The sequence below is a fragment of the Macaca thibetana genome, chromosome 2 (assembly GCF_024542745.1).
Source record: "Macaca thibetana thibetana isolate TM-01 chromosome 2, ASM2454274v1, whole genome shotgun sequence".
NCBI lineage: Eukaryota > Metazoa > Chordata > Mammalia > Primates > Cercopithecidae > Macaca > Macaca thibetana.
This window is the reverse complement of record NC_065579.1, coordinates 92,288,642-92,309,080: the sequence shown is the minus strand read 5'-3', so window position 1 is coordinate 92,309,080 and position 20,439 is coordinate 92,288,642. Positions and strand designations below refer to the sequence as shown.

Below are 20,439 nucleotides of genomic sequence, written 5' to 3'. Positions count from 1 at the left end.
TTGAACAAACTGAAAAATGAATAACTCTTCTTAGATCTGTCAGTGAAGTGAAGTCACAAGGCAAAAGACTGCCCCAAAAGTTAGAGACACACAGGTGAATACAGAGAATTACAATTTAGGCCAGGCGCAGTGGCTCATACCTGCAATCCCAGGACTTTGTGAGGCTGAGCGGGTAAGATCACTTGAGGTCAGGAGCTTGAGATCAGCCTGGCCAACATGGGGAAACCCTGTCTCTACTAAAAATACAAAAATTAGCTGGGCGTGGTGATGCATACCTGTAATCCCAGCTACTCAGGAGGCTGAGGTTCAAGACTTGCTTGAACCTGGGAGGCAGAGGTTGCTGTGAGCCAAGGTCGCAACACTGCACTCCAGCCTGGGCAACAGACTGAGACTTCGTCTCAAAAAAAAAAAGAATTACAATTTACTGGGCCAGAAATCCACAAGAAACCTCTGCAGGAACCAGTACCAGGATAAGAAAACCTGAACTGTAACTGACAAATTGCTGGAGACGCAATGTAGATTACTTTGAGAGTTAAGAACTCCAGAGAAAGGCCTCCATATTTCTGTGGCTTTTACTTCCAAGAGCTCTATTGGGTTCACACAGTGAATATCAGAGAACAATTCTCTTATGCTTCCAGCAGGGAGAGGCAAGTAACCATTTGAAATAAGCCAGAGTGTTCTGTTTTGTTTTGTTTTTTTGAGACAGAGTCTGGCACTGTCGCTCAGACTGGAGTACAATGGCGCAATCTCGTCTCACTGCAATCTCCGCCCACCGGGTTCAAGCGATTCTCCTGCCTCAGCCTCCCGAGTAGCTGGGATTGCAGGTCCCCGCCACCATGCCCGGCTAATTTTTTGTACACTCTCCATATGGGAAGTATCAGGAAGATCACTGGCAACCATGTCCAGGGAGCAGAGGGAGGTGTCTGTGTGTGGGGTGGAGGGAGAGGGAAGTATTATTCCTCAAAGATCCCCTGCAGGGATGGACTAGATGATGTCTTAAGTCTTTTTCAAATTTGCAATTTAAAGAGAGGGTAGGAGACTGAGAAGCACTTGTAACGTTCGCAGTGCAGAGACACAGGCTCACTAAAAGACCGAGACCTAACCACAGGACCATAGACTGCTTTCCCTCTCCCCACAATTTACCACATCATTAAAGGCCTATTTACTGGAATTCCCTTTACCCAGTACACATCATGTCTAGCTTTCAACAACAGATTACAAGGCATACTAAAAGGCAAAAACACCGTTTGAAGAGACAGAGCAGAGATCAGAACCAGACTTAAATCTAGCAGTGTTTTGGAGCAGTGTTTTGCCCTGTGACTTCACTTCTTTGACAGATCTAAGAAGAGTTATTCACGTTGGAATTACCAGACTGGGAATTTAAAGCAACTATGATTGACATGCTCTTAGGAAAAACTCAATTTTTCCTCTGCTCTCACACCAACAAAATAATTAAAAACGAAGGCTTCTGTGACCTCCAAATATGTGGGAATTTCTCCCTACCAGCTAGGAAGCAATCAATTCTGTAGCCAACACCAGCTGGGTTTCTTCCAACTCAATTCCAACACTATCTACTTGCAGATAGCATCAGACCCCACAGGTTGAGGGCTAGGTCTCCAAGACTGGTGTTCCCACTTTCAGACACCAGTCACAAGTCTGGGCCTCTGGAACTTCTGACAGACCCACTTAAGGTGGGGTTCCCCTGACACCTCTTTGGGTTAATTTGCTAGAGCAGCTCACAGAACTCAAGAAAATGCTTATGTTTACCAATTTATTATAAACAATATTTAAAAGGATAGAAATAAACAACTAGATGAAGAGATACATAGGGTAGGGTCTGAAAGAGTCCCAAGCACAGGAACTTCTGTCCCTGTGGAATTGGGGTGCACCACCCCCCCAGCATGTGGATTTTTTTTTAAGACAGGGTCTTGCTGTGTTGCCCAGGCTGGAGTGCAGTGCACAATCATAGTTCATTGCAGCTTCATACTCCTGGGCTCCAACGATCCTCCCACCTCTGCTTCCTGAGGTCACTGGGATTACAAGTGTGTGCTACTGCACCTAGCTTCCTGCACATGGATGAATTATCGTTCACCTTCCCTGTCACCCTCCATGTGTTCAGCTCCCTAGAAGCCCCCAGTCCTGTCCTCTTGGGCTTTTTTGTGGAGACTTCATTCAATAGGCATGATATGAACAGAAGCATGGACAACCATGTCAAAATGTGATTATACAAAAAGGGTATGATCTAAACCCAGCAAACTCTGTCTGTTCAGATTCTTTTTGGCCACTCTGTGTAGCATTCCTTCCTCCAGGATATAGGGCAGGTCCCCCCTCTGGAATGAGGGCCTTTTATGACCCACAATCAGATTAGAGTCCTGCCTTGGGCAGAGAAAAGGAGACTGGAGAAGGTAAGAAAGAGAGATTGTGTTTACTGTAACAAGGGTTTATGGGAGTTATGGGCCAGGAACTATGGACAAAACATACACACACACACACACACACACACACACACACACCCCAAAGATGCTAAGGGCTCTAATGGAAAGTAGACAGCATACAAGAACAGATGGGCAATGTAAGCAGAGAGATGAACATTCTAAGAAAGAACCAAATAGAAATGCTAGGGATCAAAAACACTGCAACAGAAATGAAGAATGCCTTTGATGGGCCTATTGGTAGACCGGACATGCCTGAGGAGAGAATCTCTGAGCTTGAGGATATCGCATAAAAACTGCCAAAACTGAAAAGCAACGAGAACAAAAACTGAAAGGTGAAAAACAGAGAATAACCAAGAACTAAAGAAAAACTACGAAAGGTATAACATGTGCAATGGGAATTCTAGGAGAAGAAAGAAAAAGGAACAAATGAAATATTTGAAATAATAATGATTGAGGATTTCCCCAAATTAATGTTGGTCGCCAAACCACAGACCCAGGAAGCTCAGAGAACACCAAGTAGAACAAATGCCAAAAAACTACACCTAGGCACCTCATTTTCAAACTACAGAAAATAAAAGATAAAGAAAACTCCTGAAAAAGTCAAAGGGAAAAAACACACCTTACCTGTAGAGGAGTTAGATAAGAATTACATCTTTGGGAGGCTGAGGTGGGCGGATCACGAGGTCAGGAGATCGAGACCATCCTGACTAACATAGTGAAACCCCATCTCTACTAAACATACAAAAAATTAGCCGGGCATGGTGGCACGTGCCTGTAGTCCCAGCTACTCGGGAGGATGAGGCAGAACTGCTTGAACCTGGGAGGCAGAGGTTGCAGTGAGCCAGGAGCATGCCACTGCACTCCAGCCGGGCAACAGAGTAAGACTCTGTCTCAAGAAAAAAAAAAAAAAAAAAAAAAAAAGAATTACATCAGCTTCTCCTCAGAAACCACATAAGCAAGAAGAAAGTGGAGTGAAATATTTAAAGTGCTCAGAGAAAAAAGCCCCACCAACTTAGAATCCTGTATCCTGCGTAACTATCCCCCCAAAATGGTAGAGAAATAGAGACTTTCTCAGGCAAACAAAAACTGGGGGAATTTGTTACAAGTAGACCTGCCTTGCAAGAAATGTTAAAAGAAGATCTTCAGAGAGTAGGAAAATTACATAGGTCAGAAACTCGGAAGTACATATAGAAATGAAGAGTATCAGAGAAGAAATAAGTGAAGGTAAAAAAAAAAAAAAGTTTATTTTACTTAAACATAATTGACCTAAAAGATAACATTTTCTTCAAAATAAGAGCAGCAAATTAGATTATCTTTGCTTGTGTGTATATATATACACACACATATATAATATATATGCTTATGTGTAACTGAAATGAATGACAGCAATAATATAAAGGATGAGAGGGAGGAAACAGGATTATTTTGTATTGGTACTACCTGTGAAATAGTATACTGTTATTTGAAAAGAGACTTAAATTAGTTAGAAATATACATTGCAAACTCTAGTCAACTACTAAACAAAGATAAAAAAAGAAGTATAATTGGTATGCTAAGAAAGGGGAGAAAATAAAATCATATAAAATTCTCAATTAAAACTACAAAAGGCAGAAAAAGAGTAGAAGACAAAAATAAGTTTGAGGAACAAGGGCAACAAATAGAAAACTACAACAAGTGTTAGTCCAACTGTATCAATAGCTGATCACTTTACATGCCATCGGTATTAAAAACATCAACAAAAAGGCAGAGGTAGTCAGTGTGGATCAAAAAAACCCAAGACTCAACTGTATGTTTTCAACAAGAAACCCCCTTTAAACATAGACACATATAGATTAAAAGTAAAGAAATGGAGAAAAATATACCATGCAACACTAATCAAAAGATAGTAGGAGTCGCTCAGACCAAGTAAAGTTACCAGGGATAAAGAGGGACATTACTTAATGGAGTCAATTTTCCAAGAAGATGTAACAATCCTTAATGTGTATGTACCTAAAAACAGAGCATCAAAACGTGTCAGGCAAAAACTGATAGAAGTGGAAGGAGAAACAGATGAGTCCATTATTACAGTGGACACCCACATGCAAAAAAAATGACCCTACAAACAATCTTACACCCTTCACAAAAATTAACTCAAAATGAATCACAGACCCAAACAGAAAATGCAAAACTATAAAATCCTTAGAAGACAACAGGAGAAAACCTTGATGACCTCGGGCATAGTAATGACCTTTTAGTTACACCACCAAAGACGTGCTCCATGAAAGAAATAATTGGTAAGGTGGACTTTATTACAGTTAAATGCATCTGCTCTGTGAAAGACACTGTTAAGAGAACAAGAAGATAAGACACAGACTGGGAGAAAATATTTGCAAAAGGCATATCTCATAAAAGACTGTTAACAAAACTATACAAAGAACTGTTAAAACTCAGTAAGAAGGCCGGGCGCGGTGGCTCAAGCCTGTAATCCCAGCACTTTGGGAGGCCGAGGCGGGCGGATCACGAGGTCAGGAGATCGAGACCATCCTGGCTGACACGGTGAAACCCCGTCTCTACTAAAAAATACAAAAAACTAGCCGGGCGAGGTGGCGGCGCCTGTAGTCCCAGCTGCTCGGGAGGCTGAGGCAGGAGAATGGCGTGAACCCAGGAGGCGGAGCTTGCAGTGAGCTGAGATCCGGCCACTGCACTCCAGCCTGGGCGGCAGAGCGAGACTCCGTCTCAAAAAAAAAAAAAAAAAAAAAAAAAAAAAAAAAACAACTCAGTAAGAAAAATAACTTGATTTTAAAATGAGCGAGTCTATTAACTATAAATGGCTCTTTGACCTTCCAACCTCACATATAGAGAAACCAACACCAGGATATAATTTCTCCCCTATCAGTTCAGCAAAAATTAACAAGTATAATATATTCTGTTGGCAAGTCATGCATACGTAAGTAAATAATTGAACTCACACATAGTGAGGGAAAAGGGAGAGCTCTTCCTTACAGTAGAATTCCAATTCATAAATGGAGAATAAGTGATGGAAGCAGAAAATCTTCATTTAGTCAGAATCTGGGACAGTTAATTTAAAACAAAAAAGAAAAAAATTATTTAGCAAATATCACAGTTATAATTGAGCTACATAAGAATCATCAAAGAATGCTAACGTTTTTGAGCAAAGTTATGAGTAACAAGATTTATACAATCTCAAACTACCTCCTCACAAAACATTAATTAATTATAAGAGGAAAAATAGTAACTTTACAGTGGAGAAATCCAGGAAACACACCTTAACCAAGTGATCAGTTAACATGACCACTCATGAGATGTTTACATGGTGTGCTTCCTGATGATGAATTGCAAAGAGCCTGACATCAATTCAGTGGTTTTCTTTCTCTAAACGCATAGCCTGAATTCAATCATGAGACAACATCAGATAAATCCAAATTGAGTCATTCTGCAAAACAACTAGCCATCATTTTCAGATAAATCCAAATTGAGTCATTCTGCAAAACAACTAGCCATCATTTTTCAAATGTGAAGGCCATGAGAACAAAGACCAGGAGCTATCCCAGATTGAAAAAGTCTAAGGAATTGTAACAATTAAATACAATGTGAGATCCTGAATTGAATCATGGGACCAGAAAGAGTAGTAGTGGGGCAATTGACAACTTTTGCATAACATCTGTAGACTAGTCAATAATACATCAATGTTAATTTCCTGATTTTGATCATTGTAAGTGGTTATGTAAGATGTTAACATTTGGGGAAGTTGGGAGATGGGTATAGGGGAATTCTTTGTATTGTTTTTGTAAATTTTTCTGTAGTCTGAGATTATTTCAAAACAAAAAGTTAAAATTAGGGGGGAAGTGGGGAAGGCTAAAGACCTGAACACACACCTCACCAAAGATACACAGATAGCAAATAAGCATATGAAAAGATGCAAATGTCATTAGGAAGTTGCAAATTAAAAAGAGGTATCACTACACACCTATTAGAATGGCCAAATCCAAAATACCAGTAATAGCAAATGCTGTTAAAGATGTGGAGTAACAGGAACTCTCATCCACTGCTGGTGGGAATACAAAATGGTACAGCCACAAGGTGTGGTAGTTTCTTACAAAACATAGCCTTACCCACCATCCAGTAATCGCACTCCTTGGAGTTTATCCAAAAAAGCTGTTGCTGTTTTCAACTGTCTACACAAATATCTGCCCTCAGATGTTTACTAAGCTTTATTCATAATTGCCAAAATTTGGCAACAATCAAGGTGTCCTTCAGTGGGTGAATGAACTGAGGTACAGACTATGGAATATTATTCTGTTAAAAAGAAATGTGCTATCAAGCTATGAAAAATCATTGAGGAGACTGAAATGCATATTACTAAGTAAAAGAGGAAAATCTGAAAAGGGTACATACTGTTTGATTCTAACTATATGATACTTTGGAAAAGGCAATAGACAGTAAAAAGATCAGTGGTTCTCACAGGCTAGTGGGGGAGGGAGGAACAGGTAGCACAGAAGTTTAGAGCAGTGAAACTATTATGTGTGATACTGTAATGGTGGATATATGTCATCACGTATTTGTCAAAACCCATAGAATGTACACCACCAAGAGTGAAGCCTAATGTAAACTATGGACTTTGGGTGATAATGGTGTGTCAGTGTACATTCATCAGTTGTATCAAATGTACCACTCTAGTGGGGGATGTAGTGGAGGCTGTTTGTGGGTGGAGTCAGGAGGTGTGTGGGAACTCTTTGTATCTTCTACTCAATTTTATTGTGAAACTAAAACTGCTCTAAAAATTAAAGTCCATTAAAGAAAAAAACAAAACAAAACAAAACGAAAAACCTTGGGGTAGATAACCTGATTCAAAGGAGGAATCCCTGAATGGATGCACTGAGTATTGTTGCCAAACAAATAAAGCTAAGGAACCAAGCCTAGTGATATGACCTGATTTTGTCAGAAATGGGCAAGTGAAGGCTCAATTTGCCCTTGACCCTTTCCCTTCCCTCCAGATATACCATGGTCACTTATGAGTAACCAGTACCTCCTTCCTATCCCCATGATAGTTTGATTCCACTTTTATAACTTCCTTATATTGAAAGCAAACTCCACTAGCTGCAGGCCAAACAGTACTGTCAACTCCAAGGCTCCACAGCCCTGAGCTCTGAAATACCAGGACCCACAAGCAGTGTTATCATGGATCAAAAGCCACTGCCGTTGGGAAGGATGGATGATGAGGGAAGATTCCTCCTGCAGTTGGGAGGATAACAGGAATACAAAGGAGCCTAGAATCTTATATGTAACTTCACCATTGCAATATCAAAGCCAAGAAGAGATAAGTTCAGCCCTGTTCTGAACTTTCAAAAGAGACTCCCAAGGGCTTGAATCTGACATCCTTCCTTGCCCAACAGCACGAGCAAAATCAAAGATTTCAAAAAAGATCAAAAGATAAGAAAAGGAGTTCCATATCCCACCCTAATTCCTTGGGCTGACCTCATCCCTCCCTTTTAGGGTTGCAGTTTCCCCAACTATATAATGGCTTTAACGGTTCTAGGTAATTTGTAGATCAACAGATACACTTTATAGTTTATATGTACTTTGGCTTCTATTCACATGAAAAATTAAAGTTGGTGGTGATTCCCTGACCCACAACCCACAGCTCTCTGCCAAGGGCCACTAAAATAAAGCATCCATACACCACTACGGACAATTTACTCTTTATTGATTAAAAATGAAGAAAACATGCAGTAAAATACAAAGTCCAAAAAAAGGAGGAAAAAGTTGAATATTTTACATCTTCCATAACCTAGCATACATCATAAGGAGGAATCTCCACTTATTGGTACATCATTATTCTATCCTCCAGATTATTAAATATTATCAGCTGGCTCTAGGATTTGGTTCAAAACTTAAGCAAAAACCCAAATAAATCCATTAGTCATTTAGAAAGACCAAACATTTCACAAATAGCATTGGCACATATTACTTTGTGCTATAGTTAGTCCCTACTCCAGGGACAAGGGGATCCTGGGACCTAGTGACAGAAGTGCACTCTGAACCAGCATTCCTAGAAAGGAGTACAGTCACTCACTAGGTTACGTGCTGTTCCACCTGGGCAGTTTCTGTTCATGTATTTTCTCAGTATCACTGCACAAGCCAGCAAAGGGAGTCTACCACACATCATGCAGAAGAAATAACACTGTCCTGGGACATGGTGTCTGTCTTCTAATTCCTAGCAGGGCAAACAATGAACCGAAAAGAAGGAGAAACCCCAGCCCAATTCTATTTGCCATGACTGCCCCACTGCAGTTCACAGGTAATGATGGGCTAGAGAAAGTGAACAGGGGATAGGCTGCTGCTCACTCCCAGCTGGGCACCAGACCATCTCCACACAGAATGCTAGAACAGAGTGATACTACCACCCCTTGGATTCATAAATAAGTAGATTATGATGGGTTTGTTTGAAACAAACAAACAGAAAGACTCTAAGGTAAGCCACTAGTCTTGTGCCAAAGAGGATGCTATCTCTTTTCTATACCTCATTCCCACCTCCCCGTCCTTTTTCCTCTCCATCCCCCCCACAAAAAAAGAAAAAGAAAAGCTAAATATTTTTCTAGCAAGCTGGTCAATCTTCTTTTCTCCCTTCTGGCTCAGCAGGCTCCCTCCTTTTACCAAGACTGCTGGGACATTGAACTTTGGTGTCTGATTTTCTCACCTACTCTCCTCCCAACTCCCATCTGAAATTCATCCCCTCTTCCTCCCCAACATCCATCTCTTTCCCAACATGCCTTTGCACCTAGGGCAGGTGAAGAAAGCCCATGACTAAAACTAAAGGCTCAGAATGAAACAAAAGGTGTGACAAGTTATTTGTGGGGAAGGCTTTCAGATATGTTCCAAGAGAAAATAAGGTAAAACAACCTTGTTCATCAGACCAACACTTCTGGAAAGGGCTCGAGTGATTCTGTAAAGGGCAACTCTCCCCCTTTCCAGGGACCCACAGCCCATCTTTGTGTATCTTTTTAAGGCCAGATTGAGTATCCCACTCATATATAAAACTCGGCAGGGTTACTAGCAGTTAGACAAAGACTATGAAACGGTAGGAAAAAAGAAAAATCAACCTCACTGATTATTCACATATTGCATTATGAGTGCTCTTTTTAAACCTAAAGAATAATTTATATTATTTCTGTAGAAAATCAAATGAACACTGTCTACTCATAAAACCTAAAGGTCACGGCACATGTGGTTTCACTTTCCATCTTGAGTTAGCTTCAGCACACAGAGACCCCCTCCAAAGGGTCAGTGCAGGAGAGCAGGCAGAAGGCAGGCCTCTCCGGCCCAGTGTGTGTCTCCTTTATTGCTGTAGAAATCTCAGCCTTGCATACCCATTTCCTCATGACTTGGAGGCCAGGCAAACTGATTTTCATGGGAGGATTGAGTTTTTCTTCAATTTAATATTTGAAAATAAATACTTCTCCAATGATATGAATTATGATTTTCCTGTTCAAAAACCACCTCTTGCAAAAATTCACATTTACAAGCCATTACTCGATGTTGTCTGTAAAAACAATCCAAAGTTCCACTTTGAAGGATCCGATGGCTGAAGTTCGGCTACAGTCAGATGTTTTGCACCAGCTGAAGTTAAGGCTAGCAACCCTTTCTGGAGAGAGCAATGAAGAAGGGGGTGCCTGAGGGCAGCTTCAGCAAAACGCTTAGAAACACCATGAACAAAACAAGAACACAGTTTAGGCTGCCTCCATCTGAGGCTGTGCTTTTTCCTAACAAAGGTTGCTAGAATTCACATCAGGTACAAAGAAAAAACACTAAATTAAATTCTCTGGGCTCCAGCTGAACAATCAATTCTACTTCAGTGGTAAAGAGATATCCCAAGATGTCCATATCCTGGCAGGTGTGGGGGAACAGGTGGGATGAGGAAGCCCGATACAGTTGCTACTTTTCCACCTGGGCCATCATTGGAGTAAGGCAAGAATGAGCTGACAGATCTCCCTCCTGGGTGTTGAAGCACATGGGCCACTTCTCAGATGGAGGAAGACAGGGGACATATGAAGTAAGTTTACTAACGGAACTCTGGGGATGCTGGCCACTAGTGATCCAACTTTTCTTTTCCTGTGGAAAAAGGAGGAATGATGGCAGGAAGAACATAAAGACTTCTAAAGCTCCTAGCCGGGAGGTTTGTTGCTGGGTTCTTTGGCAGTAGTGGGTTTAGGCCAATAGAAGCAACAGAGATACGCATGTGTGGAATCTCCTTAGGCCGCCTCTTCCAGGGTTGTGGTTTAGCTGATGCTGAGCTGGGCAAATCCTATCAGTTTACCATCATCAGGAATATCCGAGCCTTCGACACCAGATGCCTAAGAACCAAACAAAATGAGAAACTGTGATTATTATAAACAAACTTGCAGGTAGCAAATAAAACTGACATGGGATAGTGGGAAGGTAGGCAGTGGGCAACAGGTCCCTAGGATACAAATAGGAGACTGACGAAGGTATTTATTCCAGAAAAGAAGGGGGCTGGGTAAACAGCTAGAGTCAGACTGGCTAATAGTTTCTCTTATGAATAGCCAAGGGGCTGGGGTCAGAGGTTTCCTGGCATGGACAGAGGAAGAGTGGCCACTCAAAGGGAAACATCAGCCCAGGGCACTGGGGAGGCTAAATGAACACAATCCACCACATTTTAATATCCTCATCACTCAGGGCACATAGAAGCTGGTCTGGAAAAGCTGCCAGTGTGTAAAAGGCAAGATGTTTTCATAAGGAAGAAGGGATGAGTACCAGTTTGAAAGTGACAGATCGATTTGACTGAGGTTCTTCCACAATTTTCTGCAAATTAGCTGCCACTGTAATCATACAAACAGAGAAGGTAATGAATGAGAAGTTACATAAATCCACTTTCAACCGTATTTTAAAAGCTTAAATGGTAGTTAAGAATATGCTCTGTACAATCAAAATGGAAGCAGACAGATCAAATAATCACTCCCCAAATGAAAGTGTCTTTTAAACTGATTTCTAAGTAGTACACCTTGAGCCACTGTCAAATTAACTTTCTTTAAAATGTTGTATTAAGGTAGGAAAGACATGCAGGTAAAAGAGGTATGATTTCCTGATTTATGGATCAGAAACCCCAAGGCCAGAAGTCAACAAACCAGCCTGTGGTCTGTTTTTGTTCTCCGGCAAGCTAAGAGTGGTTTAAAAGCGACAGACACTGTACATGGCCCGCAAGGCCTAAACTATTTACTATCTGGTCTTTCATGGAAAACTGTGCCTAAGGACATGGTCTTTTCCTTCAGTAACAAGGACCTGTGGCCTCATTGGGCCTTCTCTCTTCCTTCCTGCTTTTCTAGGACTAAATCTCTAATGACTTTTGTTCAACCTGGGCCACAAAAATTAGGTATCCAAAACAGATCAGATATGACCAAGCTTACTTTAACTTGTTACTTTTGCCATAATTTCTATTAGTCTCCTGAAGACTTTGGGTGTGCTTTCACTTACTATCATTGGAGGTCACAAACAAACTCAGAGGTGAAATTTTGTGTGTGTTTAAGGAACTATCCCATTACCTATAATTTCAGCAAAGCCAAGAACCATCAGACCTACTCAGTGAAATTAAAAACCTGCTTTTCTATGTACTAAGTATACAGAGACACAGGAGCACATGGGCAGAACGCAATGGAGTTACCTATTACTAAATCCCTTCCGTCGACCAGGCCAGCAGAAATGAGTTCCTGAGAGACACCCTCCGCTGTATCTGCAAGGACAAAGAAGACGGTGCTCTGTTTTTTGTGCATGCTTGACACTGTTAACGCTCACAGCTCGTGTGGGTGTCAGTGTGCCATGCTAGGCCCAAGTTGGCTGCTAAATCCACAGAACCAAGAAGGCAGGCAGGGTCTTCCTCCCAAAGACTGTTCCTACCACTGGGATTATCTGAAGTGAGGAATTCTCAAAGATCTAGCTAGAGGGCAGAATCTGTATAAACCAGGTGGCAAATATCTGGTTTATACAGCTCAATGTAAAGATAACTTTCTAAATGGTGTAATGTAGATGGGTTCCGGCCCAGTCAGAAAAGCACCTGACACTGATGTTGCAGAGGAAATTCCTATTTTCAAGTACAATCCTGGACTGAGCTCTCAGAGCTCTGAGACATAATGTTGAATACTGAGCATCTCTAGGGCTAAAAAACCAGAATGATTTATTCTCAAAAACTGAGGCAACCATTTTTGTCTCAAAAAATTTTTCTCTTCTCTTTGGGAATCATACTCCAAGTTTTTTACTAAATTCATTTACTTTTTTATTCTGGTGGGCTTTTCTTCTTATCTAGTTATCCCAGGTGGTACAATCTGAGCAATGGGTATAACTAGAAAGTAAAAAGATGAGGATAGAGTATCCCCAATTAACCTCATCTTCAACCGACTCAGTAGTACTGGTTCCCAAGGGCTTGAAAATGAGCACCTCAGAGGGAACAGGAGGACTGCTGCGGAGAGTGTCCACACATTCACACAGGCAACCAGCAATTTGAATTAATTCCTGAAAATGTGATGTTGCCTGGTTTTTAAAAAGTAAAACTGGTAACACCTCTGTACACCTGCATCTTTTCTCTTTAGTGGTTAGTTGCTGATAATAGTGAGACGGCAAGAAGAATAAGCATGATACACAGAACAGATACTTGCTGGCTACTCCCCAAATTAGAATCCTGAGTAATAAAGGCAAGAAACAAAACATGCCTTGTTCAAGGTGAAGTTCGACAGCCAGAAACAGTACATGACAAGCCTCAGCTTCTGTCTGAGGAGAGAGGAGACTGCAGACCTTGTTTCTTTGCCATCATGGAGGACAACCATGTATAAAGCAAGAACTCTGGATTCTGACAGATCTGGTTTGAATTCCAGCTCTACCTCTTTCCAGCTGTGTGACCTTGAACAAGTTACTTTGCCTCTCTCTAAGTCTTGATTTCATCATCGATAATATGGGGATAATAATTTTTCCTTAGTAGGCTGCTGTGAGAATTTAATAAGATAACGCTTAAGACAATGCCTGGCCTATACTAAGCTGTAAAGAGCTATTATATATTTATTACTGTTTGTGTTATTATACAAGGTTTTCTAAATGTGTTTAGTAGTCTACGAACTGCATTTTTATCTCACTTATATGCTCCCCAAAACCGGGAAAATTTTTTATTATCCTTTAAAAGCAAAACTTCACAAAGGACAGAAACTTCACAACACATTTCACTGAATCACAAATTAGAAGCTATTTTGTTTTCAATCCGTTTGATGCCTCACCTCTCCCAGGAGTAAATTCAAATCGAATATCATTTAGTTCTTTTTTGGAATTCCTATGAAAGAAAGCAGAAGGCATAAAATAAGAATTTCTAAATTTATGCAAAGAGATTCTGCCAACATGTATTAAGAAAGCTGTGCCTCAAGAAAGACTGTTTTGTTCCCATAGATCATACGATGTATTCAGATATGTTCACACTGCAGAACTCAGAGCAAAACCAATTTAGAATGACCATCTAGTTGACCTACAACCCTTTGAATCTATGTCCCTTACTGATCAATATAAAAATTTCATGCCTTTGAGTAGATTCTTTTTTTTTTTTTTTTGAGACGGAGTCTTGCTGTGTCACCCAGGCTGGAGTGCAATGGCCAGATCTCGGCTCACTGCAAGCTCCGCCTCCCGGGTTCACGCCATTCTCCTGCCTCAGCCTCCCGAGTAGCTGGGACTACAGGCACCCGCCACCTCGCCCGGCTAGTTTTTTTTTTTGTATTTTTTATTAGAGACAGGGTTTCACCGTGTTAGCCAGGATGGTCTCGATCTCCTGACCTCGTGATCCGCCCGTCTCGGCCTCCCAAAGTGCTGGGATTACAGGCTTGAGCCACCGCGCCCGGCCTGAGTAGATTCTTATATGCCCACTCCCATCCTTATTCCCACTAAGAACATATAAAACTAAGAGGAAAATTGTATGAGCACAGGGAGGTGTGATTAAAATTATACAGGATGCCTTTTTCATCCTTATCCGCATTCCTACATGCCCACAATTCACTGCCTACCACTGGTGATCAGTCTTGGCAGACTCATAAAATGAAATACACGATACTCCCTCAAATTCCATAGGAATTCAAACAATATATGAGAGATGGGGATAATAAGGAAAAATTTTAGAAGTAGTTTTTATATAGGACTTAACAGATAAGCAGGATTTGGGTAGGCAGAGAGGATAGGGAAAGTAATTGGGTCCATACTGATAGCAGAGTTAATACATGACTCCAGAAATTCAAACATGACTGGTGAGGTACAATTACAGTGATGACCACACCACGTACTGAGATAAAGCAGGATCCCTGGAGGTTATAAAGTTTAAAGACAGAGAAATGAGAGCATTATATCTAAGGGCAGATATGCCTGCTCACTTAGGACTCAAATCTATTTTATATAAACAATGGAGAGGGTTTACTTCTATTTGAAGAATAATATACTTGAGGATGTTACTGAAATTGTGCTTAAAATAGAACTACCCATCTCAAATATAACCTGCCCCAAATGATTTTCCCTTGCATTGCGTTCTCTCTACACAGGTACATACAAACTTATACTTCTGCATGTATACACTACCTGAAATTTGCTTTTAGCTGTGTAAGTACATAGTTCAAATCAACTTCCAACCTAGACTTGATTATTAAGGGAGTCATTTAATTTTCTCTTTTCTCAGTATCCATCTTTCCACAGTACCAAAGAGTGCTATACATAGTCTGTGCTTAATACATTTCACAATAATTTTCTTAAAGTGTTATTCTTTATGTAGAATTAAAACAGCATGAGGTTGTCAAGACATCCTAGTAATTCAGAATTTTTGAGATGAGACCAGGTATACTGAGTAGGCTTCTGTAAAGGAAAGGTAACCAAATCTGCTTTTCACATTTATGGCATAAATGCATTGCTCCTAGTAGCAGGGAGCAATGAGATTCTCCTTACCACATTCTCTTAAATTGCTCTTGCTGCCTCTATCTCCAATTATGACCTTACCGAAAGATGACTAGGAATTCATACGTGCAAGGGGAATGAGTTAATGGTAATGCAGTGGAACTCTTTTTAAAAAAATGTTAGTTTTAAAGGACCTGAGTTGCCTCAAGTGATACTTTAATACTAATTTTTTCTCAAAGGCATTTATGAGTAGAAAGAGACCTAACTAGAGCAATACAACAGCCATAGTTATTCTGACAAGAAAGCTCTGGAATTTGAATCCAGCAGTGGTAGCGGTGGGGGAGGTGGGGGCGGGGGGCAGGGAGTTAAAATGAACAGATTGCTACCTACGGTACTTCCTGCTAAACAATCTGTCAGGACCTCTCTATATGTTCCCACCAAGAACCACCAATTTAGGGTACTGGCTGCAAAACAGAAACAGACTACAAAAACATTTAGAAGTTTCCTTTTAATCTTCTAAAAACAAGGCCTTTATTTGACCTATCACAATCAAAAAGTCCTCCCCTCTTGGGTTAGTTGATCTCAGAGTCCATGGTGCTTACCTGGTCACAATTATAAGACTGATCTTCAGATAAGCCAGTTAGTGCTGCTCCCCTAAAAACTGTTCCTCAATTACAGGCTACACTTCCTAACCCAAACTAGCTACACTGCAAATACACAAACTCATCATCAATTAGCATAGAAACAACTAAGAGAACATGTGCATCAGTTAGTCACAACACCGTTGACATCCAGGTCCTCACACTGTTGCTATTATTTCTGAGGAAAATAATACACCGTGAAGCAAACAGAGCTTCATGCTGGAGAACATACAATCCTATCCAGTTACTCTCAGGCACAGACTATTACAGCACATGCAGAGTATTCAGAAAACAAAACAAAACAAAACAAAAAATGTCTACTTACCTTAATCTTAGTACTAGACTAATTGGGATCTTGGTTTCTTGTGAACCTGATCCTGAAGACAAAGCCTAAAAAGCATTGAAAGGTATACAGTCATTGCCTGAAACATTAAGTGGGGAGGTGACTAATGGTCATTGGCAGAGGAATCATGTACTTGGCAGCAATTTTCTTCATCTCCAGCTAAGGTTGTACTAATCCCCAGGGCATTCCCTGCTGGAGGAGGACATGCACTTCAAGGCAGCAACAAAAGCTGAATGTCAGTTTAAGTCCAACACAATGAGAAAGACAATTCTCAAGCCCAGATGAAATTTCACATATAGCCACATTTACATTTTATATTTCTGAGACCCCTGTTCCCCTCTACAAGACTGAAAAACATGAAGCTACATTTCTCATTTTTAAAAAATCTGCCAGTGCACCATATGGCAATACAAAAGGTAGAGCCTGAACCAGCAGCCCTTCAGGAATCCATCCAACCCATACATAGGTTCCATCTTTTTACGGCTAAACTAATCCTCTCTGAAAATTGTACAGCTATCGCTTGCTTATGGGAGGACATGAATTCAATTTAAGTTGTTTATAAAATGAATCTAATTTTTCCATCAGTTTTCCTAAGACAACTGTATCTTTTCCCATATGCAGGACAGAGATGGAAAGCTTGAGGGATGAAAAAGTTAAACGAAGTAAGTGCCATGACTAATTGGAAATGCTCAAAACAGTGATCTCCAAAGGCAGAACACAAGATGATCTACTGGGGTGCAAAAGAAAAAAAAAAATCAGACTGTTAATTTCAGTTTCTTTTCATCTAAAACTTTAGACAAGAAAATGGCACTTATAATATTTAATAAATGAATGGATGCTGAAAGTCTTACTTTAACCATGTACCATAGGGACCACATGTTGTATGCAGTGTCTGAGGTTTATTGAAGGGAGAGTAGGAGTTACACAGCATGTAGTAGCCCACTGCAGGGCCTTCATTCACTTGGCTGCTCTTAATGAAGTATGATTTGATAAAGTTTGTGTGCACCTGGATAAATGAGTTTACAGATTATAACACCCAGACTTAACAAACCAACCCTCACAAAATTGACAAATAACTTAAAAAGAGTAATAGAGAAAAACCATAGATAACAGAGTATTAATAAAAAGTATAAGCCTGAGTGAACAACAAAAATAGTACAGCCATCGATTCTCCTAGTCTCTGTTGAACTTCATGAACTGCATTCTGAAGTTAAATGTAATAATTATCTAATACAAAGCTGACAAGAAATTAGCCCAAAATTTTTGATGTTTGAAATATTTCCATCATTAACTTATTCTGTTGCGTAAAAACCTGCATGTGATCCTTGTAAAATTCTCTTACCTGTACATGCTTAAAAATGTGAAGACAGAATTTCTAACTTGTTTCAAAATCTACCAAGACATTAACCTGATTACATTACGTTGTGTTCCATATTAGTATCTGCTCTTTTCATCTACCCAAAGGAATGACCATGAAAGCATATCCCCGGCTTCACCTGTGCTGTTTTTGCTGGCTCTTCAGTGGGTGGGAGAGAGACTTGAGTTGGCTGTGTAGGCATCTGCCCAGCTGGCTGAGGTAGATGAGCAGAGATCTGTTCTGGAACTTGGAGCAAAGTACCCACAGGATCAGTTGTTGGAAAAAGCTATAACAAAAACACACATACAGTGCTTCTTAAGTTGTGTGGAAAGGGAGGCAGGTCTGCTGACAGCAAGTGCAGCCTTTCAGGGTGATATTTTCAAAGTAGTTTCTGGGTAGTGTACAGGTTTTGTGTCTACTCCGAATACATCTATTCCAAATGGAAGTCAAATATTTTTAGGCTTTTAAACTTTTAACAACTCTGTGAGGTATAATTTATATTCCTCTACATTTATCCACTGTAACTATACAATTTAGCGATTTTTGTACAATACATAGAATTGTGCAACCATCACCACAATCATTTTAGAACACTTCCATCACCCCCAAAAAGCCCTCTCGTGTCTACAGTTAGTTACTGTTTCCACACCCGGCTATAGGCAACAAATGATCTAATTTCTATAAATTTGCTCTTCTGGGTACTTCATAAAATGGAATCGGATAATATATAGTCTTTTTTATCTGTCGTCTTTCACTTTGCATTATATGTATTTTTAACAAAATCTATTCCATTCCTTTGCCCAGCAAAACAGCACCTCCAAAATACAGATTTAAATATGTAATACAAAATTATAGAAGCTATATTTTTCCATGCATGGGGACTTTGTATTTCTTACAAAGACAATCAACCAATAATTCCTTAACATATCTGAAATGCATTTTAAAAGTGAATGTGATGCTTTAAAACTAAAAAAATATATTTTATATATGTCATTCTATATGTCTGAAATAGTTCATAAATTTTAATTATGTAGTTTGGGGGGAAATGACTGACTCTGAGTATAAAAACAAGTTAAACATATTCAAAATTATGCAGTTAGTTGGGGGAAAAACGATGCAATAGCCAAAATGTAAAGTTGAAAGAGAAAAAAATTCCAAGAGTAGTAATAGAGGTCGAATAGGTGATATTATATAAGCAAAATCAAGGAGACAAGGAATAAAATTTTGTGTTCATTTAACTTCATACATAAGAAGTCGTAAGTTACTCATTGGTTCTAGATTTTTATAGAAAAGTAGGCCTTTAAGAGTACTTTTGAAAATGTTAATTATTAATGCTATTTCAAAAGACTATTTAGCTTCCAAATTGTATGTACTTACATTTATCTGTAGTAAAGATGGAAAGGATATATTTTTAAAAGTAATGAGAGAATTGGAACCCTTTTTGATGGAACCCTTGTTGATGAGCACGTAAAATGGTGCAGCCTCTATGGAAAACAGTATGATGGTCCTTCAAAAAATTACAAATAGAAGTACCATATACCCAGCAATTCCACTTCTAGGTATACACCCCAAAGAATTGAAAGCAGGGTCTCAAAGAGACACTTGTACACCTATGTTGACAATGGCATAATGGACCACAGCTAAAAGGCAGAAGCAAACCAAGTGTCCACTAACAGATGAATAAAATGTGGTACGTGTACACACACACACACACACACACACACACACACACACAATGGAATATTATCGACCCTTAAAAAGTAAAGACATTCTGACATATGCTACAACACTGATGAACTTCAGAACATTATGCTAAGTGAAATAGACTGGTCACAAAATGACAAATACTGTATAATTCCACTTATATGAGGTACCTAGAGTAGGCAAATTCATAGACAGAAAATAGAATGGTGGTTGCCAGCGACTGGGGAGAATGCAGTTACTGTTTAACAGCCACAGAGTTTTAGTTTGGGAAGATAAAATAGTTCTGAAGATGGATGGTGGTGATGGTTGTACTACAGTGTGAATATATTTAATACCACTGGACTATATACTTGAAAATGATTAGGATGGTAAATTTTATGTTATGTGAATTTTATCACAAATGTAAAAACAAAGTAATGAGCATGAGAATATGAGTATGCAAGAGTTCATGTGGAGATACTTAGGCAAAGGAACAAGGAAAAGACTAAAAATAAAAACTAGATAATCTGTAAAATAGCCTCTCATTCAATTTCTGAGAAATCAAGTATTAGTCAACATAGGTTAAGTTAGAAGTAACAAATAATCCTGAAGTGTCAGTGGATTAAAACAACAAAAGTTGTTTCGGCCGGGCGCGGTGGCTCAAGCCTGTAATCCCAGCACTTTGGGAGGCCGAGACGGGCGGATCACAAGGTCAGGAGATCGAGACCATCCTGGCTAACATGGTGAAACCCTGTCTCTACTAAAAATACAAAAAACTAGCCGGGCGAGGTGGCGGGCGCCTGTAGTCCCAGCTACTCCGGAGGCTGAGGCAGGAGAATGGCGTGAACCCGGGAGGCAGAGCTTGCAGTGAGCTGAGACCCGGCCACTGCACTCCAGCTTGGGCGACAGAGCAAGACTCCGTCTCAAAAAAAAAAAAAAAAAAAAAAAAAAAGTTGTTTCTTGGACACACTTCAAGTCTATCTCTCGCCAGCAGGGGCTAACAAGCTCGGTATCATCCTCACTCAGGAATACAGGTCATAGTAGCAGGAGTAAGGAGACAAAGGG

General features: G+C 40.0%; 1 protein-coding gene across 2 annotated transcripts in view; it reads right to left on the bottom strand.

Annotated features, from left to right (window-relative positions):
* Nucleotides 1–8,122: 8,122 nt before the first annotated feature.
* The window catches only part of OXSR1 (oxidative stress responsive kinase 1), a 93,974-nt gene continuing 81,657 nt past the window's right edge, over nt 8,123–20,439 (bottom strand). For both annotated transcript variants that reach the window (XM_050780322.1, XM_050780323.1), the window contains 6 exons: nt 17,831–17,977; nt 16,317–16,381; nt 13,709–13,761; nt 12,112–12,180; nt 11,208–11,272; nt 8,123–10,786 (listed from right to left, as the gene is read on the bottom strand). In XM_050780322.1, coding sequence (XP_050636279.1) covers nt 10,712–10,786; nt 11,208–11,272; nt 12,112–12,180; nt 13,709–13,761; nt 16,317–16,381; nt 17,831–17,977 — 474 coding nt within the window. In that variant the 3' untranslated portion in view covers nt 8,123–10,711. The remainder of the gene's footprint in view (nt 10,787–11,207; nt 11,273–12,111; nt 12,181–13,708; nt 13,762–16,316; nt 16,382–17,830; nt 17,978–20,439) is intronic.